Below are 26,259 nucleotides of genomic sequence, written 5' to 3' on the forward strand. Positions count from 1 at the left end.
CAGTGAGAAATAACTGATGATTTAATATTACATAGCTCTAATAACATTTGTTAAAACTTTAAAAACATTTTTCATTGTAAAGTCAATGAAATCAATTTGGCTTCATATTATCGGCTATAATTTCAATATTGGCCGATAACTGATCATTTAAATTTCCCGTTACTGGGCCTTAAATTCAACTTTCCAATATATATCACGCATCTGTAGTTTAAAACGATAGATATCTGCATTAGATAGTGTTGAAAGTACTGAAGATATATATATATATATATATATATATATACATATATATATATATATATATATATAAACAAATCTACAATCAGCAGGATTACTCAAAAACTACTAAACGGATTTCCACTAAACTTGAATGAAGGATGGGTCTCGGCCCAGAATAGACCCCATTAAGGGTAGGGTTAAAAATCTGGATCTAGTAGATTTAAAAATGTCCTATTTGATATTGTATTAGGCTTGACTGAATTAAAAGTACCTGTACCTAATCAAACTGATATCTACTTACTGCATTTGTGACTCAAGTAAATGTAATTCTGATGATATTACATGGAGGTCATTCTTTTATTTATACCCAAACCCCCATGGTGGCCTGCAGCAAGTCTGATCTGGTTCCTTGGATGCCTGACCTTAGAGCTTTGTTGACTGATGCCCTCGCAGAGACCCTCTCATTACCACTGACCTTAGATACAGATGTCAGATGTATCTTAAGGGTAGCAATCAATGCAGCCGGTTTATTCATAAACTGTCAACAGAGCTGCCGTGCAAACAGCTCTCCTGAAGTCCATGCCGGTGTCAGGAAAGAGACACCTGCATGAAACTGCCTGTGCAGGTGTCACTGTGGTTTGATGTGTTACGTAAAGTCTTATTGTCTGCTTCATGCAGTTCATAGTAACAGGAAGGAAAACATGTCAAACGGAAGAGATTAAGAATTAGTGAAAATATGTTCAGTCAGTTAACATCCCTATCTATCACCAATGACACAGATATCAGGAAACCAGTGACTAGGAAAATATTTATTTAAACACTCTCTTTTGTGTAGAATTGCTGATTTCTGGAAAGGCCCTGATCGCACATTTCCTTAATGACGCAAATTTGACTTATCCCGAGGCTTTCTTCAATGACAATAGGAGCTGAGATGGCTGATTAATTTGTAACTGTAGGTATTGTGTCTGACAGGGAGGCAAAGTCACTGTTGAATGACTCATGGAAAAGAAACAGCCCGTCCAAACTAAGGTTCATTTACAAGTCTATGTCACCTAAACACACATCTATAGTGGCAATGAAGGCTCAACACAGACACTGTTGTGCAGTGTGGCAAGAGGAGGGGATGTTTGGGGTGCACGCTCTCCTTTCCAATAAGGAAGACAAACGGGTCAAACTGCCTTCCTGTAGTCGTTATCACTGGATACTGGAAATTTCTTCTTCCATAAAATCAGATTAGAGGGCAACGAATACTGGACTTACGGGGGCACACCAAACTCGGACACCAGTCTATATATAATCTGGCACTCTACAGATTTAAGTCACAGACCATGAAATCTTTTTATCATCATTTTTATCAAGCACTGACTTGCATATCAAATGATTTACAGTAGAGAATGCTGACTCAGCATTCATAAGCGAGAGTCAGACACACAAAAAATAAAACCTGGAATTTTTGCATTCCTGTGATCGTGATCATTAACAAGTATTCAGTATTTACATTTGGATTAGTGCTTGTCCCAGAAAATAGCTTGTAGACTGATTAGACAGGCTTATCTCTATTATATGTAATATATCAAAGTTAAGAAACGTCCAGTGACTCAGCATTTTTCCTGCACACACACACACACTCCACATGAGTAATGTTTTTTAAATAGTTTTGCCATATTTTTATGACCGCAAAAAGGAACATGACATAGCTGTGGCAGGAGGGTAAGGAGGTCTTAAGTAGTCTGAGACTTGGCACAACAAATACAACTGTATTTTTCCCACTACTGAATGTAGCTGTTTAGGGAAAAGTCACTGCATGTTCGTCAGCCTCACATTCTGTTTATGGTGTCAGATTGCAGAGAAGAGGATGCTAAATAAAAGCAGTGAAACCTGCATGGACATCAGTCGAATGAAGGACGTGTTTAGGTTTACACTTCAAGCAAGTAACACAGAAATGTTGAGACAACACAAGAGCACTAAGGTGACCTTTGATACATGCACCAATCTGATATTCTTGAACTCTCAAAAAACCTACAGCTGATTTTCTGCAATATGATTATCAATAGAACTGAACAGTGTCGAAAGTTACAAGTTAAGTCATCTACATGAGCAGATCCCATATGGTCTAGCGGTTAGGATTCCTGGTTTTCACCCAGGCGGCCCGGGTTCGACTCCCGGTATGGGAACTACAATTTATTGGACTAATACGAGTCCTCTATTTGCATGGTGCAGTCAACATTGCAGCTTTCTTGAGAATCACTCATCCTAACTACTTGATGCACCACATGATTCCAGAAGGTGATCAAAACTTAACATTAAAGCTGAAATTACCTGACACTATCTCAGGTATAACCAGCACCTATACTTCGGCCGGGCTCGTAACTAGTACGACCATTTAGGTCCAGGTCCAAGTCCAGCCACTCTGTAGAGCAATGCCTAGGTTGTTGCAAGTGATCTGACGGCCACTAGAGACTCCCATAGCCTCATAACAAATACACACAAAAACTACAGTGAGCAAGCATGTGCCTCTTGTATTCTGTGTTTGCAGAGCAGTGAGGTGCAAGAATGCCAAACAACACACAGAATATGACTAGTCATGGTAACATTTTTGCAGATGTCTGTAAGCTGGCAGGCTTTGCAGCAGGACATATATATATATATATATATATGTATATATATATATATATATATATATATATATATATATATAAGACAATACTTGAACCATAAAGCTACAATTTGATCTGTAAGAGTAGGTAAAACACAGGCGTAAATAATAAAGTAAATGTTCCCATTTAACTCACTCACTACTACTGTCAGAGTGAGAGCCTTATATAATGTTAGTAGTGACAACAGTATGAGATTTTTAATGTACGATAATCATTTCAGAACATATCACAGATTCACGGTCCACCGGGAAGGGGCGCGACTTTGGCTCTCTATTAAATTAAAACAAAACATGGTGGTGATCGCACTTTGACAAGTCGAAATTTGGTGTCTCCGAGAGCATTTTCGGGCGTGATGGTGCTTCCACATATTTGGTTTGCAAGTGAACACGGTACGATACGTGTCAACTTTCATACCAAGACACACCTTGAAAACGGTATGTCGCTGAAACCCTAGCCGCACCGTTACAGCGTTTAGCATGCTAACCAGCTAGCCCTGGTCTGTCCAGGTTCAAAGCTTCCCAGGCGCTCCAAGCTCCCAGCCAGAACCGCTAGCTGCATGGCTAACCGAGCTAACCAGCTAACAGCAGCTACAGTTGGCAGTAATGAGCTGTTCCTCTGTTTGGTGTGAGTATTTAATTAAACAAGTGGCCAATTCTTACATATTGTACCTTTAGAATTACATTAAAACAAAACATGGCGGTGACAGCACTTCGACAAGTTGAAATGTGGCCGATAATCTCATCACATTGACTAGTATCTGATCATTTTGACTCAGAAAGCTTAAAAAATGTCATTTTTTGTGATTCACCATGAGCATTTTCGGGCATGATTTTGCTTCCATATATTTGCTTTGCGGCTCACAATGAATTACAATAACACTATGCTAACTATGCTATCAGATAATCACTCCCACTTTAATTAAACTCATCCCAAGGAGTAAAATGTGTCTTTCTAATACTTTTCAGCATGAAAATCTGACCTTGATTGCTAATAACACCTTCCTATCTGTCTCTGTGTGTGTGTGTGTGTGTGTGTGTGTGTGTGTGTTAGCTAACAGCTAGCCTACCTGTTGATTCATCATGCTAATCCCCAAGTGGGCGCGCGCATTCGCCGCCTCTCTCTCCGCCTCGCGCTCTGCTCACATGACGTTACCCAGCATTCTGCGGGACACGCGCCGGCAGAACATCAAGGAAGAGGATGCGGGTCGGTAAGAGGAAAATGCGTTTATGTGCGTGTGTCTGTCGTGTTTTCTAGCGTTGTGTCGCGGCGGCGGGAGGCTCGTGACGAGCGTGAGTCGATGTCGTCGTGTTTCAGGTGTTTTTTAGGCGGAAAGCAACAGGCTGAGCGAGGTGACGATTAGAAAGTCCTCCCAACTTGTGTGTGTGAAGTTGTCTCGACAGCTAGCTTGAGTTGTTTTGGCAGCATTTTGTTACCGGTGACGTTTGTGTGGAGGAATGTAGGAAGTACAACGCCTGTTCCGACCCAGAAGAGAGGTGTTTAAAACGCTGAGAGGAGCCTGAGATGTAAGCTGATACCGGACATCAGTGTGGGACAGTGACAGAGGCGAGCCTGTTGACAGGTTTACGTCATTATCAGCTGTTTTGGGTTTGTTTTATTTGGAGGACAGCCCAGGTTTGTTTTTTTTTTAATTTTGGGTAAATGGTGAGATTCAGCTGAGGAAACAAAAGGGGGCTCTGAGTTATGCAAAACAGAAACTGAAAACAAAATTAGACCTCGTGGACTGAATGAGTTAAAATAATAACACCTGGTTGCTCTTAATTTTTCATTTGTAATGATTGTGTGCTGCTGTATTGACCAAATACTGTTAAAAAAAATAATCCTGTTATTGTTAAAGGTGCAATATGTAATCAGATTCATGCTCCAAACAGATAGGGGGCAGCATATCACCAAAAGTAACCGCTAACTGCTGCTTACTGTAGATCGAGCCCGTAGATTTATACAGAATAACTACATACCAGATGCAAAGATGGCGCCCGTTCAAACCAATGAGAATTGCTCGCCTAGTGCATATAAGTTTTCTCGCTTCTGCGTTTACTTCCTTTGAATACGCGCGGTAGAGATTACCCCGCAGAAGTCGAGCTTTCTCGGCTTCGTGTGCGTCGCATCCAGGTTTTAATATAACGTCCTTGCTGTAGATGCTGTAAACTAGTTAGCCCAGTTAGCCATGCAGCTAGTGGTCCAGACTGAGAGCTCAGAGTGGTATTACGCTTCAGGATGGGCCGGGGCTGGCAATATATACTGTAGATGTCTTTGACATTACCTCAAAACCTTTAATGTCAACAAAACTATCAATAAAAGAGTCCTGTTTAAAATTATTTTCTCTCCAACTGATATTGTCTCAATATTTGGGGCAGATGTCGATAGTTATTAGGAAGTAAAACGTTCTTAAATCAGCTTATATACTCAGGTTTTTGGGGGGTTTTTTTTGCATTGATCCCTCACATTATCAAACACTTGGGACGAAGATATATAAAAGAGACAGGATATTTTACAGTTTATCAATAAGCTTTAAAGAGAAGATAGTCAGAGATTAGAGGGTTGACTGCTGAATCACTTTTATCTCTGCTTTCATAACAGAGTTTCAGAGCTCGGCACTTAATTACAACCACAAATAATCATCCTCTCTGATGCGGTTCCCTGAGACAGAATTGATCTGTTATCAGAGACTGTGATGTTATGTCTTCAGTATTGTTTGCAGGGATTTTGGGTTATTTAAAAGACTTGGGGAGTTTTTCACATTCTACAATTGTTAGTTTGGGATTAGGTTAAAACCTAAAAAGCTCCGCACTGAGCCTGATGAACCGAAACAGAAAAACACAATTAAGCATGTGTTAAAACTGTGATAAAGCCTCCAGTGTATGAACATTGTGACATCAACAGCAGAGTGTCCTGATTTCTCTCCCCGCTCCAGGCTATGTACGCTGACAGCTGCTGTTGACACAGTAAAGATTTTTCCACTTTTATAACATTTGAGGCCACACTGCAGAACAATCTCCTATACAAATACTCACGAGGGTTTTGATATGGCTTGGTGTTGTAACTACAATCATATAAAATCCTCTCTCATGGTATGTGTGATTTTATATTGATATATATTCTAGTATAGTACTTTTTTGGGGGAGGGAATCAGCTAAGGAAATGGAGATTTATGGGTCAAATGATCTTTTCTTGGCAAATTAAATACCTGACAAATGAATGAGCTTTGTCACACTTACAATACAAATATATGTGTTAGATAATTGTTAAAATGTATTTCTATGCTGAAATTTTTTGTTACTTATCTGCTGATGTTTTTGCCAGTACCAAAATTTTTGTTATAAGCTAATATCAACCAAAATATTGCTCCAGCTGATTTATAAATTAGAGCCTGGCCAATATGAAAGCTTTTTTTGAGATTTAAATTCACAAAAACATTCTTGAGGTAATAAATATTAGGTATAAAATGATTAAATTACCAGTGAGGTTAACTGTTTCAGTGCACTGATGATATCACTCAGGCTCCATTAGAATTATCTAAAGTCTAAATGATATTGGAAAGTGTCATTATACCATCCAAGCCTAAACTAGGCTAAAAACAACTTAGTATTAACTTCATTTGTAATGCCCTTGAAAAAGAGACACTTTGTGTAACAATTTATTCTGGTGCTAGCTTAATTCCAGGAATCTACAATGGGGCCTCTGTGTTTTTGCAGAACAGGCCCGCACTTTCAGTTGAAATGTCACAAAACCAATGGTCCATTTTCCATTTATCCCTTTGTTATATTGTCGGCTTCACATCAGAACCCAAAGCTGTAACCTTTTTTTGTCAGTCTTTGTCCTTTATCTGGAGTATTGATGTTCAGGTTTTCAATATTTTCAATCAATCTTACAATGGACGTGCATGTTTGAGCTCAACATTCCAGTCATTTTATCTAATCTTTTTCTTTGTGTTTTTACTGACATTTAAGAGGAATTACTTGTACAGAGCCGTGAGTTTATGCTCTATCTGGACTATTAATGAAAATCCTCTCCAGCTCTCGATGCCGTCACAGTCAGCTTGTCTTTATTGCCTCTTTTTTAAAGTGCTATCCTCAGGCTGTGCTGGGACTTCAACCCTTGACCAAACAGATAAGAATATAATCACCAAAGCAATGGGATGATGTCAGAATCAGTGTTTAGGTTATGGTCTCTTTCCTTTAAGATGTTCAGTTCACATCACATGTCTGCTGTGTCGATAGCTACTCAGGCCAATAAATAGAGGAGGTTAAACAAATCCCTGACTCTGCTCTTGTCTCTCTTTCTCCCTCAGCCTCAGACATGGATTACACGGTTGTGTTCGCAGCCTTGGAAACAGTATGTGAAGACAACATTGCTATTATGTGTGGGCCTTCTGATTTGCCGTACGGCAATGTTGCCAATCGCCTGGTCACGTGTATGAGGCAGATTCAGGAGCATGGCCGAGCCCTGGAGCCTGTGGTCGGCAGCTTCACCGCCGTCTACCACCATTATGACTTTGACGAACAAACGCCTGGGAATGGCTACCGCACCTTGGTTAAGGTAGGACTGATCCCACTGACTGGATTTGTTGTCCCACTAAAGGCTGCTATTTGAGATGTGATTGTACTAATGAGTTAAACCTATCAATGCTTCCTCTGTGATTAAAGCAGTGGTGGCAGGGCCTATTTTGGTATTTGTTCCACGTCCTTCCCTATTGGTCTCAGTTTTGGTTGTTGTGCAAAATGATTTCAGCACTAATATTTGTTTATTTGAATCATGATTGAAGGGCTAGATCTATGCACTCGGCCTTATGATTGCTTGTGTTGGGGATGTTTTGTTTTGTTTTGATTTGGGATCGAGATCAAGATGTACAATTTCTTATTTATTTAGCTGTGGTGGTAATGTTGTCACTCTGATGGCCACCTCCCTTGACAGAATGTAGAGGAAACAAAAACAAGTGTATTTACTGTTTTCATTCATATCATTTGGTCTATACAGCTTCAGAAAACAGTGAAAACTAAAACTGTAGTTGAATTTTTGACATTTTAAAAATGACCAATGCCAATTAATTCAATGTAAATCATTTCTGCTTATGAAACATTAATTTTATGTGAAAACTGTGTATATTTACACTTCACTGAAGAAAGTGTGATTAAGATGATTAGTAGCTTAGATTTCATAATACTTGGTAGTTAAATTTCCCCTGAAACCTGTTGCCTCTCATCTCAAGCTGTTGATACTTGCGTCTTGGGCTGCATTTGTTTTTGTAATATAAATATATATACAGTTAAACTTGAATTATTATTTACTCATGCAATTGTTTTACTTTAATACAAATATACCGTTTTAATATGACACAATTTCACATGTAAAACAAGCATTTTATTGCACAGCATTTCACAGTTTGACAGTTTTGTATAATTTTTAATGACATGTTCCAGTGTACGTTGAATGTCAATTACATATTTGTTACATGTGGAAGGAAAAGATTCATTTATACTGAACCTCTCAGATTTAGATAGTCAAACAGTCAGACATCTAAAGCAGCAAATTTATGTCTAAAATTAAGTCTTGTTTTTTATATAAACATCTATCACCACCCTGATCCTTGAAATGTTTACAGGCCTCTCTGTTTTTCTTTCTTTCAGGTCTTGCAGTCTTGCCTCTTGCACATCATTCACAAGGGCCGTTACATCGCTTCTAATTACAACAGTGCCTTCTTCAGGGCCGAGCACAACGCCTCTGAGATGGAGGCGTACTGCAGCGCTCTGTGTCAGCTGCGTGCCCTTCTCCACCTCGCCCAGCAGCTCATCAACGACAACGAGTGCGGTCAGCTGTACTCCCTGCAGGACAGGGACCTGAGCCGCAAGTTTGTGCAGGAGTACAGCTCCATGCACAAAGCCTGTTTCTACGGCCGCTGTCTGGGCTTTCAGGTCAGCCAGTAAAAACATCAAACCAGTTGCTTTTATTTTGTACCGACAAGTTTAATTTGTACCATGTTGGAGTTGTTTTTCTTTGCAAAATGATTGATTGTTCTGTCAGCTTATTGAGCACCTTTCTTCTAGTCACAATATGTAGTTTAACATCAGATGCCAATTAACTTGTTTAGGATTCTTTAAAGTTTTGGCCTCATTATATGATATGTGTCCCTTATTTTAATCATTTAAACCTGTCTTTTTTACAGTTCTCACCAACTCTACGTCCCTTCCTCCAGACTGTTGTCATAAGCATGGTTTCATATGGAGAGACGTATGGGAAACAGCAGTCTGGCTTGGGTTAGTCATTGTTTTTGTCTTTTTGTCTTTCTGGTTTTGATGGAAAGTCCTTTTTCATGTTTTAAATCATCCATCTTCTTCCAGGTATGGCCGCCCTCTCCCTCCTCACATCAGGGAAGTACGTCATGGATCCAGAGCTGCGGGGTGCAGAGTTTGAACGCATCACCCAGAACCTGGACATGCAGTTCTGGAAGTCCTTCTGGAACCTCACAGAGTCCGGCCTTATAGCAGTAGGCAGGGTCAAATATTCTCCCACTGACTCAAATTAGCTGATGTCCTCTTTCATGTTTTCACTGCTCAACCCTCTCCTGCATGTCTCTCTCCGTGCAGGGCTTCAGCAGAATAGCCTCTTGCCCAGTGCAGATGAATTTCACCCTGACGTTGCCTCCTGTCACTCTACACCTCCCACTGGCCTCAGACCCCAGTCTAACAGCCACCGTGTCTCCTCCGATAGCCCACTGGGGTCCCGGGCCAGTCCACATGCGCCTTATCTCCCATGAGCTGCGAGAAGGACAGGTGAGACTCTGCAGGGCTAGGACAGAGGTGTAAGGAACATGTAAAAGAAAAAAACTAAAACAGACAATAGTGACCTTTGGAAATTGAAAAAAACTGAATAGAGTTTCTGTAAATTACCTCCTTATTACTGCCGATTGAAACTACATACATTTTCTCATGCCAGTATTTTGCATTTTGATTTGAACCATATATAATAAGCAAGTATTTGTAATTTCCTAACAAGATACTGTTTGACGTATTCTTGCTCATCTCTGTTTATAACTTACTATATAGGACAGTGAAGAGCTGCTATCATTTTCTCGAGACGATCCTCCCCCCATCACCGCGTCCCATCTCCCCTGGGTGCAGAAGCAGCCTCGCTCCCCCTGGCTGCTCATCCACTTCCATGGAGGGGGCTTCGTAGCCCAGACTTCCAGATCCCATGAGGTACAGAACAGAATGCTGGTGAAAGACTGCTGTATTTTAATCTGTATTAGATGTTTGCAAATGTGATTAATGCTTCCAATTATAATAATCCTACTACTCAGTCCTACGAAGTGTTTCACAGTCTGCAAAAGTAACAAATTATTTATTAAATGCAATCAAAATAAGCAACGGTTAATGTTTTCTGCTCTCTGTCCACCTCCTTATGAATCAGAATTATCTTCGAAGTTGGTCAAAGGAGCTGAACGTACCGATACTCTCCGTGGACTACTCTCTGTCACCCGAAGCGCCCTTTCCCAGAGCTCTGGAGGAATGTTTCTACGCCTACTGTTGGGCTCTGAATAACTGTCATCTACTGGGTATGTTTATGACATCATAACGACACTCGGACAATACAGGACTACAGTAAACCAACAGGGAGTGTGAAGCCTAGTCCAACATACATGGGTATTTATGCAAACTGGGTTTTAAAACAAAAATGATCTCCATCCAGATGAGCATTTTAGCATGTTTTCAGAAATAATATCTGTGCTAACACACCTGAAAATGCATATCACACGACCATTCAAATACACTTGGCATATGTATGTTGATGTAAACAGGAAGCAGGTTGTATACTTATATACTGGTTGGTTACATAATTACAAAGACTACTATGAGCCAGGCCGGAAAACACAACTGCTCTTCACGCAATGCACTAAAAAGGCTAGATACAGTGATGAAGCCCAATGAGGAAGCAAATGCATCATCGTTTCCAAAATCTTCCTGTCCAGACATAAACACTGAAAACACTGAGTTATACAAATATATCAGAATGTGTGATTTCAAAGCCACAAATATATTCCTGGGCAAAAATTCAAATATATGTGTCTATATTTACAGTACATAAGCAGGTCTATACATAGATATGTTTGTACAGAAAGCAACAGAGAATCTTTACACCTTAAGAAATGTTCCCTTTGCAGGTGCAGGCAGCACATGTACACTTTGTACTAATTTCATATGTGGTGTGACTGGTTGTCCCTTTTATAGAAGCTCCTATAGGAGGGGCACATTATGTACTGAAACTGGCATGTGAAATGTTATCTTTACATGATCAGATCATGGAACAGGGAAGGTCTCATATGTGCCCGTTCATGTGGAGAAAAGGAAAGAAAGATGGTACATTAGGCAACTGATAATGATAGGATTAAAGGTTAAATGGTAATCTGTTATCTTAGGTATCTGTTGAATATGTTTTCAGTTTTTGTTGTGTTACATGTGACATCATCAAATCACTTGCTTTGTCCAACAACTGTCCAAAGTTCAGTGACATGCAAAGCAAACAGATTAAACACAGGGAAAGCAGGTAATCCTACAGTGGACCTATCGTTTCAGTAAGTAATGGTAGTGTAAACTGGTTTGGATAAAAACCTGCCTGTTCTACCATCCTTGTTTTTCATGAATGTAGTTAAAATAAACCTTTTTATTCAGATGCTAACAGTTCTGTCTGTGTGTCTCAGGCTCCACAGCTGAGCGGGTTTGTCTGGCCGGGGACAGCGCTGGAGGAAACCTCTGCGTCACCGTGTCCATGAAGGCCATATCCAACGGCATCCGAGTCCCTGACGGCATCATGGCCGCCTACCCCGCCACCTTGCTCACCACTGACGCCTCGCCCTCCCGCCTGCTCACGCTCATTGACCCGCTGTTGCCTCTGGGTGTTCTCACAAAGTGCCTCAATGCCTATGCAGGTATGTAGGTGTACAATAGGAGGGCTGAAGGTGTGTGCTGTTTGATGCCTCATTTAACACAAGAGCACTTTCCGGCGCCACTGGAACAGAAAACAGAGGATGTTATGCAAAGACCAGAGCTATTATAGATTTGTGTTTTTCATTAGTTTTTGTTTGTATTTTATGTTTAATTTTGTTTTCAATTCAGTTTAGTTTGTTTTTATTAGTTTCAGTATATGTTCTTGAGTTTTTTTTAACATGAGAGGTATTCGTGAGATAAAATGAGTTAAGAATAGATATTAAAGTTTAAACACAACAGTTTGGGAAGGCAATTGACTCACAGCCATGTAGACATCCCAGTCTCATTAAACGATATACCAATGCCTCCTCATGCTTTCAGTTGGTTTCCGTTTTATTATCTCTGCCAAGGAGATTTTGTTTTCACCTGTGCCCATTTGTTTGTTGGTTTTGGTTTTGGTGCAGATCCAGATGAAGGTTGTGAGATAGGGCGTTTTTCAACATTTTCGTTAATTTCTCTGGGAATAATGTATGGATCTTCATGAAAAAATCAGGCATATTTAGGTGGCTGGTGACCGATAAGGGGAATGATGGGCCTTTGCAGAAGTATGGGCTCTACTGAGTACAATTTTAGTTCAACTGCAATGTTTTTTCACGCCTAGTTTTTGTCTTTAGTTTAGTTTTTATTTAACTATATTAGCTTGGTATAGGTCGGCTAATGTGGGAGGAAAGGAAGGATGAAAATAATGAACAACCTGTTGTCATCTACACCGTCAAACCCATCAGTACTTCTACACTAGATATATCAACCCATGGTCTGACTTGGCTTCGTCCTCACCACTGTGGCACCACCTAGTTGGCTAACCGCTTTGGCTGACACTATAAAAACTTTCGGTCACTGGGCTGTCTGAATCCCCCTACACTTAATTTTTCTTGATTTTATTCAAGGGAAACACAGGAGATCTCCTTGAATAGAGAGACTCAAACCAGTAGGTGAGAAGTAAGAGTTATCATATGAGGGTTTGATGCTCTCGGAACCAGTGACAGATTTTTGCTTCTCTGAGCTCATCTCAGATCACATGTCAGAGAGCTGATCTCTGTGTAAGTATTGTCACCATGTGTAAGAGAGAGGTTTGTTTCCATTGCCTGCAGTAATGGAAACATGACTTTTTTCTAAATTTGCACTCAAACTAATCCAGATAGATTGATTTCTAAATTTGGTTTAAATGTACTGTGTTATATAACATTGCCTGAGAGTGTAACACACACACACACACACACACACATAGGAGCTAACTCATCGTGGTTATGAAAGTGACTTGTTACACTGTCAGTAAAAAATCTAGATATGTAACATGTGTTAAAGTGTGTTTAATTATAATTGAAGAAGAAATCGAAGCTAACCTAACCCTTCATGTCCTAAAAGTAACACCTCATCTTGTTGCCATGTGAATTGTGTGTCCACAAGAGGAAAAAGTAATAATCAGGATTTATTGCTGAGCTCACTTGAAAGACACTGAAGTAGAAGTTGATTTCACTTGCTCATCTTTTCAATTTTATAATATTCCCTTCATTTTTTTAAATTTTCACCAATACAAACATTACATTACCCTTTGATATTGTAACCAACAGCAAAAATCAAACAGACACATCTACAGTGTTCTAAGTGGCTACTGAAAAAACTCATATACAAGCCATGATTGTATCCTGAAGAGCCTCATTAATCACTTCACATCGTCTCCCTCCCAGGCGCCGACTGTCAGACGGTGCAGCCTGTGGTGGGAAGCAGCAGTCTGAGCTCTCTGGGCAGAGACACTGCTGTGCTGCTCAGTGATCTCACACAGGGAGCCTCCAACTGGATCCAGTCCTTTCTGGACCCCATGAGGACTTCAGGTGGAACACGCTCGCTGTCATCAGCGCCGATGAGGTCTCAGAGCAACAACACCCGCGGGACATCCACTCACGCCTCTACACCAAACCGCGAAGATCACATGGATTACCCAGAGGGCTTTGAGCCCATGCGCTCCGAGTGCCTGGCTTTTGTTCGGCCAACTTCATCCCCCGTTATCAGGAACCCCTTTGTGTCGCCCCTGCTGTCTCCTAACAACCTGCTGAGAGGCCTGCCACCTGTACACATAGTGGTAAGAGAGAGGACAGTTTAATCACTTAGCTTCATTTATTTTAAACATGCAAAACTTCAGCAGATGCACATGTACAAGTTTTAACATTGACTTTTTAAACTGCTAATGAGACTAAATTGGCATTTCCTTTTACTTTAAGTAAAAAAAAAAAAAAGGAAACTGTTCCCACTAGCTCAGTGTAGTCCAGTTTCAAACACACACATCCTAAGCCAGCTTCATTTTCATACCTGTTGGGTCCATTATAGAGCTAACTGATAAATCTGTCAGGCTGATTTGTCGACAAATAAGCATCAAGAAATTTAGGTGCAGAAATACCAAACTAGGTGTTTTTCAACAGTGTTTTATGGTTTAACCACTAGAGAGCACTGATGAGTTGATTTTCCAACTGTAAATGGCCCACTGTACATATCCGAGGTTCATGTTTATGTAAAAAAAACAATTACTATTGACCAATATTTTGTAACGAGATTTTTTAAACTCCCAATAACTGACATCAGTATCAATATCATTCAAGCTTTAATCTTTGATTCCCAGCAGATTTTGTTTTTCCCGGCTGCTTCTTTAGTTTTTTCAGTCCTTGTCTCCTGATTTCTCCGTGTCTCCTCACAGGCCTCTGCTCTGGACGCCTTGCTGGATGACTCGGTGATGTTTGCCAAGAAGCTTCGAGACATGGGCCAGCCTGTGAGTCTGACGGTGGTGGAGGACCTGCCTCACGGCTTCCTCAGCCTGTCGCAACTCGCCAAGGAGACGGAGGTGGCTTCAGAAATCTGCGTGGAGCAAATGAGGAAGATTTTTCAGCAGGAAAACCCGACGCCCGCTCTTAGCAAACGGCCCAAGCTGGAAGATACTCATCAGAGTACGAATCCATCGGGCTGATGAAGCTGATGATCTTGGGTGAAAAAGAGACGTGAGAGTATGTGGTGAGAGATGCAATGCATTCGAGAAAAGGAAACAATTGAGGGAGAATAATGAAGATGTACAAAAACTGTCTAACTGGAGGAAGCTTAGGGATCCTGCACTCGAAACCTTTACCGCACAAAATTCCTGTAGGCAATAATGATCGAGAGAGACATTAAAACTCTCTTTAACCAGCTCTAAAATTATCCTCAACGATGACAAAATAGGAAACAATGAAGTATTTTTCTACCAAGATCCTAATCCAGACCAAGCGCACATTGACAATATAACGGACTGACAGAACGTTCACCATAACCAGCCCGAGCAGTAATTTCTTACTGATACACGTCGGAGATGTAAGCTTTTGTGCCTTGAATTTAAAGCGCTGCTGTATTTGCATTGAACGAAACATAGTTTTGCCTACGTTACCAAACTGACCAGGATTAAAGGTTTACTTACTGGAAACACAGTCCAGATACACTGTAGTGTTATTATATTTGGATTTAATGTTGAACCTGGTTGTATAAGTGTTTACATCAAACTGACAAGGAGGCCTTCATGTTGTGTCTACCAGCACTATGTGGGTGTGAATGTAACTTGTAAAACTGTAAAATAATTCTTATTATTTCTCAATGTCAATATTTATCAGTTTTGTTTTATTTAAAGTCTGGATTAAATCAAAACTGCAAGAATGTCTCGGCTTATTTTGTTGAAGGTTCCTGTTCTGTGCTGCCACCTGATAAACCTTTGACCCTGCTTCTATTGTATAATACATGTAAGTTGGAAATGATGTAGTTTCATAAATAGTGGTTATTACAGCGTGTTTTATGTAGAAACACTGCTGAATTGGGTTTTCACGGGCAGATGGTTGCTGTTATTACTGTACACAAGCTTGTATTGCAGAGGAATTACTGACAAAGTAACCAAATGGAAACACATTTCAACCCCAAACATCATAATACTTAACCTGACCAGGAGAACAATCTCAGAATTAGGGTTATTTTTAAAAGCTTAATGTTTCCCAACACTCGACTCCACCAAATCAAATTTTTTGCCCTTGCTGCTGTTGTCAGAGTTCCCATATGATATGAATCTTATTCGGTATCAAAGGTAAGTTTGAGTGAAATTAAACCTTCTTATATTTACTTTATTGTACTTTGTATGAGCCATGCACCAGTGAAAGACAAATTTCCTTCATCATCTGCATTAATGGACAATAAAGCTTTCAATTCTTGAATTTAGAACAAAATCTCAGCTCAGGTTAAGAGCTGCAAAAATCAATTAACTTAAATTAATCGTCAACTATTTGATTCTTTTTTTTTTTTTTAAACAAATATGGCTAATTTTGACTTAAACGTATTAAACTTATTTGCTAAAAAAGAACTTACTGACATGGGCAACACTTTATACTAACCATCATTACTAAATAGTAAATGTATAGCTTATTAGATTGCATAAATTGTAAAGGTTAAAAACATCAGGTGCACTTAACCATTTACAAAGTACTATTAACATCAGTTGCAACTTTCCAATAAACAATTGCGAATAGTTTATAAAGCATTTCATTGCTTGTTAACAGTGAAAAACCATAAACGAAAGTTAAATTAAATATACATTTGCATGTTATTTTTATCACGTATAATTGTTTATTTTATTAATATGACAGATGTTTTTATGTCATTGGCATACTGTTACTGACATAAAGCAAAGTACCACTGCAGGGTTTTAGCTCCAGCAGCATATTCTTGCAATATTTCAACCACTAATGGAGACAAATGTCCTGAAAACACAGATGTGTAGTTATCTGACTCCTCCACAAGCAGTAACCAGGTGTGACCGCAGGGGGCAGCAGCGTCGTCCAGTCGCACATGTAATAAACATGACAGAGACGTCGAAGAAGAGAGGACGAAGAAGAGGGCGGACATGTTGATTTAAAGGAAGAAGAAACACAATAGAGGCGATTTATTCCAAGTAAAATTCAGTTATTAAAGCGACTTGTAAAGAAAGTAGTTGATCAGCCGCACACCGAGCATCCCTTGTAAAATAACAGAGAAACTAAGGTAGGTTTGTGGTGACCTGGAAGCTGCCAGTTCCCGTTAAAAACATCCGAGTTGCTGTGAGCTGGCTAGCCCGAAGCTAACGTTAGCGAGTGGAGTTATTTGTGCTAAATTAGCCTTGAGGCTAACGAGCTTGCTAATTGTGCCGTGTAGCGTTGACGAGAAAATTTCAAAGGACATAACGATGTATAATACGACGCGTAATGTTATTGTCACTCAGCGCTTCACTAGCATCGTCATGTTTTGTGATTTAAAGCGTATTAAAAGTCTGAAATGCGAGTGTTGGACGGCTTAGTGTTAGTTAGCTGTGAGCTGCTTAGCTTAACTCAGTAGCCTGACGTTGCTAATGTTGTTCCCCTTGAGACGCAGCATGAAGGAAACGTCGCTAAGTCACTGATTTACAAAGCAAGTTGAGTAAAACCTACCAAAGCTACACTTGTGTTTTGACTATTTCAACCATTTTGAAGAAAGTATTTGGGAAAACCGTGGGGGAAAAAGTAAGTTTAGTGACGTTATTATAGAGACACAAGTCGACTGTTTGTATCCAGCTCAGGTGCATCAACATTGAAAGTTAGCATAAATTTGACCGTCAGTTTTTGACTTTCGAGACAAACTGTAATTGTGACATTTGTTTCAGACAAATCCAAAGTCTTTCCTGTAGGTCAGTCGTTTGAATCTTGGCAGTTTTGGCTTCACTAATCTGTCTCGGAAGACTGCCACCTGGCAAGCTCACCTGTGCAACCTTAAACCAAACGATTTAGCGAATTAGCTAAAGCCTCTCACTAGTTATGAGGTCTATCGTTAAACTAACAGATATTATCACTTTTCAGTAACTCTGAATTAAAGTCCTAGTTTAGTCTGTAAAGTGCATTTGTGGATGGTTTCCTCAGATATTTTACTTAAAGGTGCACTATGTAGTTTTGGGGTAGAAATTTAGTCAGAAGAGAAAGATCTTCATTGATTTGTTTTTATGCTTAAACAAACTAAATAAACAAACCATCATGAGTGAATAAACTGAATACACAAATTGAGGACAACACAATTTCATACTGTTTACCTTGTTTATATTTGGTGGACCCTGCCACCTTTCTAGCTTCAAACAGTGTTGTGGAAAAAATAACGTTAACGAGGTGATAATACAAAAAAATCTGATATTTATTTTTTTCATAGCTGAATAAACAAGCTGTTCTCAGAGGAAATTAAGGTAACACTGTTTGAAGCTAGAAAGGTGGCAGGGTCCGCCAAATATAAACAAAGTAAAAATGGTATGAAACTGTGTTGTCCTTTTTAAGGTCAGTTTGTTTATTCAGTCACTCAAATGAAGAAAGATTGTTTTTTTTAGTTTTTTAGGCATAAAAGTCAGTCAATGAAGATCTTTTTCTGCTGATTTAAGATTTCTAACCCCAAACTGCAAAGTGCACCTTTAAACGTGGAGCTGATTTTAATGCTGTACATACTGCTGGGTAACTTGTGAACTTTCTCCAGCGATCAATAATGTCTTATCTTAATCTACAATAACACATACATTATTATTTGTTTGCAGGTTTGAGCTAATGTACTTAATTATTTTTCATCACTGGTACAATGTGAGCAATGACGAGCCCCTATCACGAGTTACCAGAGATGAAAAGTGATGTCTTAACCTTTTTTTTAACTGGTTTCCCACCTTGGGGACAAGATAAACCGAGGGGTTGCAAGATTAAAAACATGGTTAAGTATATGTTAAGAGCTGAAATTATTGGATGATTGACATTTTATGGGTTTGAATCGGTAAGTATTGTGATAATTGATCAATTTAAATGTTTTTTCTCTGAGCTTCTCAATTGAAAGGAGTTGCTGTTTTATACTTTAGTCAAGTCAGACCTAGTTAAGTCTGATTAAACAACTCCAAGATCTTTGTGTTCAATTTATGATATAAAACTGAGAAAGCAAAATAAATCTTTGCATTTAAGAAGATGTAATGAAGAAATGTTTGGTTACTTGAGAATAATTACCTTAACTGTCAGTTTTCTATTGATTTGATCTGTTCAGTGATTAGTCAACTGCATTATTTTTTCTGTAGGTGAAAAGTTTGAATTGTTGGCTGACTTTGAGGAGGCAGCGAGTTGATCACGGCCACACTTTACACACTTTTGAAGACCTGTGGTGTCCGGGGAGAGAGGGTCGAACACCTGGAGGAGACAGAAAAACGCACACTGAGGACTCATCAGGGGTGGAAAGCTTTTTGGCTTTGGACTAGACCCCTTGTATGATTTGGGATTTCAGGAATCAGTTTTTCTCAGACACGGAGCGACATAAATCCACACAGTGGAAATAAACGGCGAGCATTATAGACTATATGATTTTGGGGAAAGACTTGTACAAAGTTGGACATCCTTTTTTTTTCCAAGGACAAGGATATTGAGCAACTCTTATGGACTCAAACAGAAACAGGAAACCTTGATGAAACAGAAATTTAAGCGTTGAACTAAGATTATATTCAAAAAGCTGTTCCCCAAGTTCAGATTGCCTTAGTTGTTCTATTTCAGGACTTGAAACGCTTTGATACTTGTTCACATATAATTTTTCTATATTGTGAGCAAGTAGATTCATGCATATGAATGCAAATTTCTCTTCATTTTGAAGAGCTCTTGTGTAAAAACGTGTTTTTTTTTTTTGTTGTTCTTGTACGTCAGTCACTCTGTTGTTGAAGGGGACCGAACTGCACGTACATGTGTATATGTAAATACTACGAATTGACTTCTGTTGTGAAAGCTTTGGACTTTAAAAGAATAGAGAATATTGTTTGTTAATGCTTTATTAAACTTTTTTACTTTTGAAGAGAATTTTTAAAAAGAAAAACCTAAGAGGCAAAAATCTAATACTTTGAAGAAAAAAAAACAACAGCAAGCAAAACAGGAAAAATGGCAACCGCCAGAACAGAAAACGTTGGCCCAGTTGTCATGGGACTGAACAAGCAGAACGGGCAGCTCAGAGGACAGACCAAACCAGCTTCAGTCCAGCCAGCACCCACAACTCAAGGAAAGGCTTTGGGTGCACCCCAGATAGCAGGCGGTGCCTCTCAGGACGGAGGAGGCATCAAGTTTGGAGATGACTGGAAAAAGAGCTTAAAGCTCCCTCCCAAAGACACCAGGGTCAAAACCTCAGTGAGTCCAACTTGGCAACAGTTTCTCTGATCTTACTTTGGCTTCAAACTAGTTTTCTACTGTCCTCCTAACCTTTCTGTGTCCACTGCAGGATGTGACGTCAACCAAGGGGAATGAATTTGAAGATTACTGTCTCAAAAGAGAACTCCTGATGGGCATCTTTGAGATGGGTTGGGAGAAACCGTCTCCTATCCAGGTATGGTTCATTTCAGTCAAATTTAATTTGCTCACCAGGAAAACTTAATGGGATTCTCACGTCTCAACAGCAGTTATTGAGATTATGAGGTTTAGTCAAAGAATGAGACCAAGGATGATAATTTTTATTTCCCTGCAGGAGGAAAGCATTCCCATCGCCCTTTCTGGACGGGATATTCTGGCTCGGGCCAAGAACGGAACAGGGAAGAGTGGAGCCTATCTCATCCCACTGCTGGAGAGAATAGACCTGAAAAAGGACCACATACAGGGTGAGACACCACCTGAAGATTATACAGTTATCGTCCTCCAACCTTCCTCTGTTAAAGCTCTCACCCTCCACCATTGTTGTAACTTGTATATTTTTTATGCCGTAGCACTCGTCATGGTGCCCACTCGTGAGCTGGCCCTGCAGGTGAGCCAGATCTCTATCCAGATCAGCAAACACCTGGGAGGAGTCAAAATCATGGCCACCACCGGCGGCACCAACCTGCGAGATGACATCATGCGCCTGGACGAGACCGGTAAGAATTCAGTGTATCTTACTGGCGTACTTCACTGCCCACTATTTAACACAGTGCCATGGGGCTCACCACTATCAGACATTTGTAAGTCTAATCTACTTGTTGGCCTGTGAAGGTCAGTTTTACTTCTTCTACTACATGAGTAAGGTTCGGGGTACAATTCGTAGTGAATAGACAAATACAATGGGCATTAACCATTTCCCCTTTTTCCACATCAGTGCATGTTGTCATCGCAACGCCTGGGAGGATCCTGGACTTGATAAAGAAGGGAGTGGCAAAAGTGGATAGAGTCCAAATGATGGTGATGGATGAGGTAAAGATACTAAGCAATGTGCTCATCATCAGCCGTATGGATCATTTCCATGTTCATCATAATCACCATAATTGTCTCCGTTGTCTCTCAGGCGGATAAGCTGCTGTCTCAGGATTTTGTGGTGCTCATCGAGGATATCATCAGCTTCCTGGCCAAGAACAGGCAGATCCTGCTCTACTCTGCAACCTTCCCCATCAGTGTGCAGAAGTTCATGGTGAGTAGTCGGTTAATTGCTTCACTGCCTAGCCAACCCTGATGGCTCGGGGCCACTTGGCACCGCTCGGCTCACACTGCAGACCAAGCTGTTCTCACACTGCGCCCGAATCTGTGTTAGTCTGTTGTGCACTTTACAGGGCTGACTTCATCGAAAGTCTGTAAACGTCTTCGTCCTTTGGATCGTGCAGACTAAATATGTAAATAATTGTGGTTTCAGTTTAAAACGGCTAACTAATGTCCAACAACACTAATTTCATTAGTTAATTATTAGATGTTCTTCTTGCTTGTACATTTGTGAAAATTCTGCTGTCGACTTGCTGTTTTAAATTCACACTGTAAACTGTTAATTCTGTGTCCTTCCTCCAGGCCAAGCACCTTCAGAAACCCTATGAGATTAACCTGATGGAGGAACTGACTCTGAAGGGCATTACTCAGTACTACGCCTACGTCACAGAGAGGCAGAAAGTCCACTGCCTCAACACACTGTTCTCCAGGGTAACTGACTAACTCTATATTCACCATCCATGAATTTTAACTACCAGCCGTATGGTCACAAAGACGCTTCTGTTCAAAGTAAATGGTGTAAAAAAAAAAAAAAAAAAAAATGGTTTGCTTATGTATCATTGAGCACAAATTGCCTGAGTGGCAAAACAATACAACAGCGTATTTGAAGTTTTTATTCATCTTTCCTGCTTCAATTCTTCTTTTAACAGCAAATTGGTCAAGTAAGAATTTGGTCAAAATCAGACCAAAGGACATGAGGGTGATGTATTGATCCATAACATATTCTTTGTGTTTTTTCTTCTCTCCGTCACAGCTTCAGATCAACCAGTCCATTATCTTCTGTAACTCCACTCAGAGGGTGGAGCTCTTGGCCAAGAAGATCACTCAGCTGGGCTACTCCTGCTTCTACATCCATGCCAAGATGATGCAGGTGAGGGCGAGGCACATTCTGACAAAATGTTGTCATGGATGTCGATCAAATTAGAAATATATTCATAGACAGGACAGAAAATGCCATAAATAATCTTAATAAATATAATTTGTATTTGTAGTCTTCACAAATTGTATTCAATCAATCATTCAACCAACCTTTATGTTTACTTGAGAGATCATTGAGGGATGACCCTCATTTACACACATACTCAACCTGTATACTGCAAGCAAAATGGCCAAAAGTTGTTCAATGCTGAGAATCTTTTGGATGTCTTAGTTCCTTTGTGACATTTTGTCTTGTTTGTTTTCAGGAATACAGAAACCGTGTGTTCCACGACTTCAGAAATGGACTGTGCAGAAACCTGGTCTGCACTGGTAAGTTTCTGTTGTCTCCATCTGTTGTTTAGTGTGTTTTTTAGTTTTTGTCTGAAACGTCAGCGTTTCTCATACTGTGGCCAACAAACATACCAAAATGATGTTGGTGCCGTGTCGTCATCATGTCCTGAAATATTTTATTAGTTTCATTAAGGAAACATTATTGTATGTTTCAAAACTAGTGTTCCAGTGTTATCCAGAAAGGCACAGAGGTTTTGTGAGATTATCTAATTTTCTGTTTTCTTCCAATAGATCTCTTCACCAGAGGTATTGACATCCAGGCTGTCAATGTCGTCATCAACTTCGACTTCCCCAAGAATGCTGAGACTTACCTCCATCGTATTGGAAGATCAGGTACATTGTTCACTCCTTAATAAATGTGCACTGACGTATTATATTAAAGCGTCACTGTCTCTTTTGTGGAAACTGGTTTGAAACCTCAAGTACAAACGCAAGTAATCAGTAGCTTTAATGCATTACAAGTAGTTCAAATGATGCATCAAACAGTGTGTTTATGTATTTAGTTCCTCCTGTAGGATGACATAAGCTCAGTCACAGTGAATTTGTTTATTAAACACACGCTCTGACTCTCAGGGAGGTTTGGTCACCTGGGCTTGGCCATCAACCTGATCACATCAGAGGACCGATTCAACCTGAAGGCCATTGAAGACCAGCTGGTGACTGACATCAAGCCCATTCCAGGCAGCATCGACAAGAGCCTCTACGTGGCCGAGTTCCACTCGTCCGGTGCCGACTGTGATGTGGAGGAGGTGGAGGAGAAGCCGGGACAGGACAGCGCCTAAAACAGGTGAGATGCTTTGAATATATATTTGTAGACTTCTATTTGCATGAAAACTCTCAGACTTATCTGAGTCTAATCAGAGTTTTATTTTTTTTTTTTTTTCTCCAGGACAGTCGGATACACCGGGCTTTTGCACAGACATCAGCGCTTGCACACAGGCTTCAGGCAACTCTTCAGTTTCATGTTTTTCACTTGTTTTCAGAGCCTTTCAAATGGATGTAAAGGCTGTTTTTATTTTTAGCATTTCCTCAAAGAGAGCTGCCTCATTCTTTTATTTTAATTAACTGAGAAAGTTAAACTGAATTGTTTTGCACCAAACTCAGAGTGGACCATGCATCCAGTGTATTTTTCCGAAAATGTGTCGTGGTTAGGCGGCAGTGCAGATGGTTATCAAGGCTGTTTTGAACCCGTCGTCCTTGGAGACTGTTTTCATTTCCAGCAGCAGGGTTGGCCTCTTTTTAATGTTACAATGGTGCACTTACACCAGCCATCGTTCTGTCCACTTAACACTGTTGTTGTCACTTAAGTGCCTTACTTACTCCCATGTGCACTCATCCATTCATAGCCTGCTGTCTTCTGTCATGCAGCAGAGTACAAGCACAAATAATATGAATTTAATAGAAACCCGAGTTTATTTAAACATCCATTATGCAAGGGAAAAAGACAACACACACACACACACACACACACACACTCCTGCTGAGAGGTGTGTTGCAACACGGCTCAAAACCATCCTGAATGTGAACGTTTATTTTTAATGTGAACGTTGCAATAAAAAAGGGCAGCTTTATTTAAATACTGCGTGACTGTTTTTCCCTTTCACTATGAATAAAACATGAGCGGATTTAATACGAGAAGACGGCTAAAGACACAAGCCCCCATACTGATTCATGGATGTTAGCCTGCAGCCACACAAAACGGCGTGGGAAATGAATAACGGCTTCGTGCTGTTACATTATGGCTGCCGCTGTCTGGAGGTTCTTTTACATAAAAAATCACATTGAGCTGGTGAATACTGTAAACCCATCGGCCACTGCAGCTGCGAGATAAACGACTGGTTTCCACTAATGCATCGAGACTGGTTCAGAACAGGTTTGATAGCCACATTTGTCATTACTGAACTGATAATTGAGTATTGATCGGTCCAAGGAGTGAATTGTTTTTTGAGGAAATTGGTGCAAAACAACAGTTTAAATTTCTTGTCATTTTCTTTCCCCCTACTGCTTCAGATTCAGTTATATTTTGAAAGTGCATTTTTGCAAATCCTAAAGTGAAACTTTCTTTTTAAGCCCCATCGTGACAAAATTGAAGTTGGTGAATGTATATGTTGCCAATGTGTACTCTCTACAGCCCAGTGGTTGAATGCCAAGCTCTTATACTTGACAGTTGTCATTTGGTGTTGCTGCTGTTGCATAAGAAACTCCTTTTCAGGCTTTGCTTTGATTAAATGGTTTCATAGACCAGGGGGATGAAACCTGCTCAGTCTCTAAAGGACCGCATTGACCTTGAATTGAACTACAATCTAACAAAAGAAAAAGTCAGTTTTCTTTCTGCAGCAGCAGAAGGGGGTATGATGGGTGGGCTCTGTGTATGGAAGCAAAATTGTAGCATCTTTGAACAGGCAGCTGTGACTTCTTTGTTTTTGTCCTCCCCTTACAGAGCAGCAGTAATGCTAAAAAAAAAAGACATAAAAAAGAAAGTATTTTTGCTTTTAAAATTTATTTTTGATGTTGCTTAAAGCAGTTTGGAGGGGGAGGGACTGTGAGGCTTTAGCACTGGGTATCTTGCGGAGGTTTATTTTGGGTGGGTTTGCAGAAGCCAAGTGTTTTATCAGATGCTCTCTGGGCATCTTCTCTCTGGTACTTAAAGCAAAGACAAAAGCTTTGATTTAAAGTCATTTTCCCCTCAAAAATACCTGTTTTTCTTCGTGGTTTAAGTGCCAGAGAGAGAGGGAGTTATACAGGAGAGAGTTTCTGGGAAGCGTTGAAGCACTGTGATCTTCTACTTTGTGTGAGAGACGATCAAAGTGCTACGATTTGTTCTCAGCAACTCGATCCATTTTTCCACTAGGGCAATCTTTAATACGAGGTGTTATGAATCATTTTGAGGAAACAAAATTGTAAATGATTCATTGTTTACTCCAGTCGTTTACAATTCTACACAAAAAAAAATGAAAATACTTTGCTTCATGGGTGGAGGAGGAGGAGGTTGTTTATTTTTTTGTTTGTTTGTTTGTTTTTTTTCTTGAAATAGACTTTCAGGATTTACATTGAAGCAAAACCAAAAAAGGAGAATGTCGTATGAGTGTGTGTGTGAGAGAGATTGTGTGAGTGTGTGTGTGAGAGTGAGAGAGACAGATCGTGTGTGTGTGTGTGTGTGTGTGTGTGTGTTTGTGTGAGTGTGAAAAATGCAGGCGACTGTTTGAACAAGGTGTGTGTCTTGAGTGTTAGAGAGAGACGTGTATGTTTGAAGCTGTGACAGGCTGTTAAGAATCATTACGTTTACATGCAGCTTGAACCGAACTGTTAGACTCTGCTCATCTTTGAGAAGGTCAGAAGTCACAAGTAACCAGAACCAACGTGGTTACTCACGTGGATGACAAAATAACTGTCTTGTTAACAGTCCGGAGCTGCATGTAAGCGTGCGTCTTTTTGTTTTCTGTGTTTTTCATGTGCAGACTCGTCCTGTGTTTCTCTTGGCGGTGTGCGATGTCTTTACTATCGGTATGGATGGTTACAGTTGTCAGGGATGGGATTTTTTGTCTCTGTTCTCCTTTTCCATCTCCTGCTTCAATTTTGTGGACAAAAATCTGATTTCTAATGACAAAGTTCCACTTTTCTGTTCTT

At 40.0% G+C, this 26,259-nt stretch overlaps 2 protein-coding genes and 1 non-coding gene across 3 annotated transcripts; all 3 read left to right on the forward strand.

The window, feature by feature from the left end:
* The first annotated feature begins 2,321 nt into the window (after positions 1–2,321).
* Positions 2,322–2,393, forward strand: trnae-uuc (transfer RNA glutamic acid (anticodon UUC)). The gene has a single exon. It is a non-coding gene; the product is annotated as a tRNA-Glu (tRNA).
* A 1,620-nt stretch (positions 2,394–4,013) lies between these two features.
* Positions 4,014–15,546, forward strand: lipea (lipase, hormone-sensitive a). Its single transcript, XM_073483842.1, has 11 exons — positions 4,014–4,083; positions 7,186–7,433; positions 8,522–8,806; positions 9,058–9,148; positions 9,233–9,378; positions 9,479–9,664; positions 9,938–10,090; positions 10,302–10,446; positions 11,590–11,817; positions 13,564–13,955; positions 14,565–15,546. Exons 1-11 carry the CDS (start codon positions 4,074–4,076, stop codon positions 14,829–14,831), a joined length of 2,151 nt encoding a protein of 716 aa, XP_073339943.1. The 5' UTR covers positions 4,014–4,073; the 3' UTR covers positions 14,832–15,546.
* A 1,202-nt stretch (positions 15,547–16,748) lies between these two features.
* On the forward strand, positions 16,749–25,084 carry LOC141010161 (probable ATP-dependent RNA helicase ddx6). Its single transcript, XM_073483028.1, has 13 exons — positions 16,749–16,912; positions 18,972–20,055; positions 20,147–20,251; positions 20,390–20,519; positions 20,625–20,771; positions 20,990–21,084; positions 21,176–21,298; positions 21,667–21,795; positions 22,118–22,234; positions 22,548–22,611; positions 22,864–22,965; positions 23,206–23,419; positions 23,522–25,084. Exons 2-12 carry the CDS (start codon positions 19,813–19,815, stop codon positions 23,412–23,414), a joined length of 1,464 nt encoding a protein of 487 aa, XP_073339129.1. The 5' UTR covers positions 16,749–16,912; positions 18,972–19,812; the 3' UTR covers positions 23,415–23,419; positions 23,522–25,084.
* Positions 25,085–26,259: the final 1,175 nt, after the last annotated feature.

This window comes from Pagrus major, chromosome 16 (genome assembly GCF_040436345.1).
Source record: "Pagrus major chromosome 16, Pma_NU_1.0".
In the NCBI taxonomy this organism is placed as follows: Eukaryota; Metazoa; Chordata; class Actinopteri; order Spariformes; family Sparidae; genus Pagrus; species Pagrus major.

Coding starts and splice junctions, on each gene's coding strand:
- lipea (XM_073483842.1), top strand. Junction 8,807..9,057: donor GCCGCTGTCTGGGCTTTCAG/GTCAGCCAGTAA, acceptor TCTTTTTTACAG/TTCTCACCAACTCTACGTCC. Junction 10,447..11,589: donor GAATAACTGTCATCTACTGG/GTATGTTTATGA, acceptor TGTGTGTCTCAG/GCTCCACAGCTGAGCGGGTT.
- LOC141010161 (XM_073483028.1), top strand. CDS start 19,813: ATGGCAACCGCCAGAACAGAAAACGTTGGCCCAGTTGTCATGGGACTG. Junction 20,520..20,624: donor GAAAAAGGACCACATACAGG/GTGAGACACCAC, acceptor TTTATGCCGTAG/CACTCGTCATGGTGCCCACT. Junction 20,772..20,989: donor CATGCGCCTGGACGAGACCG/GTAAGAATTCAG, acceptor TTTCCACATCAG/TGCATGTTGTCATCGCAACG.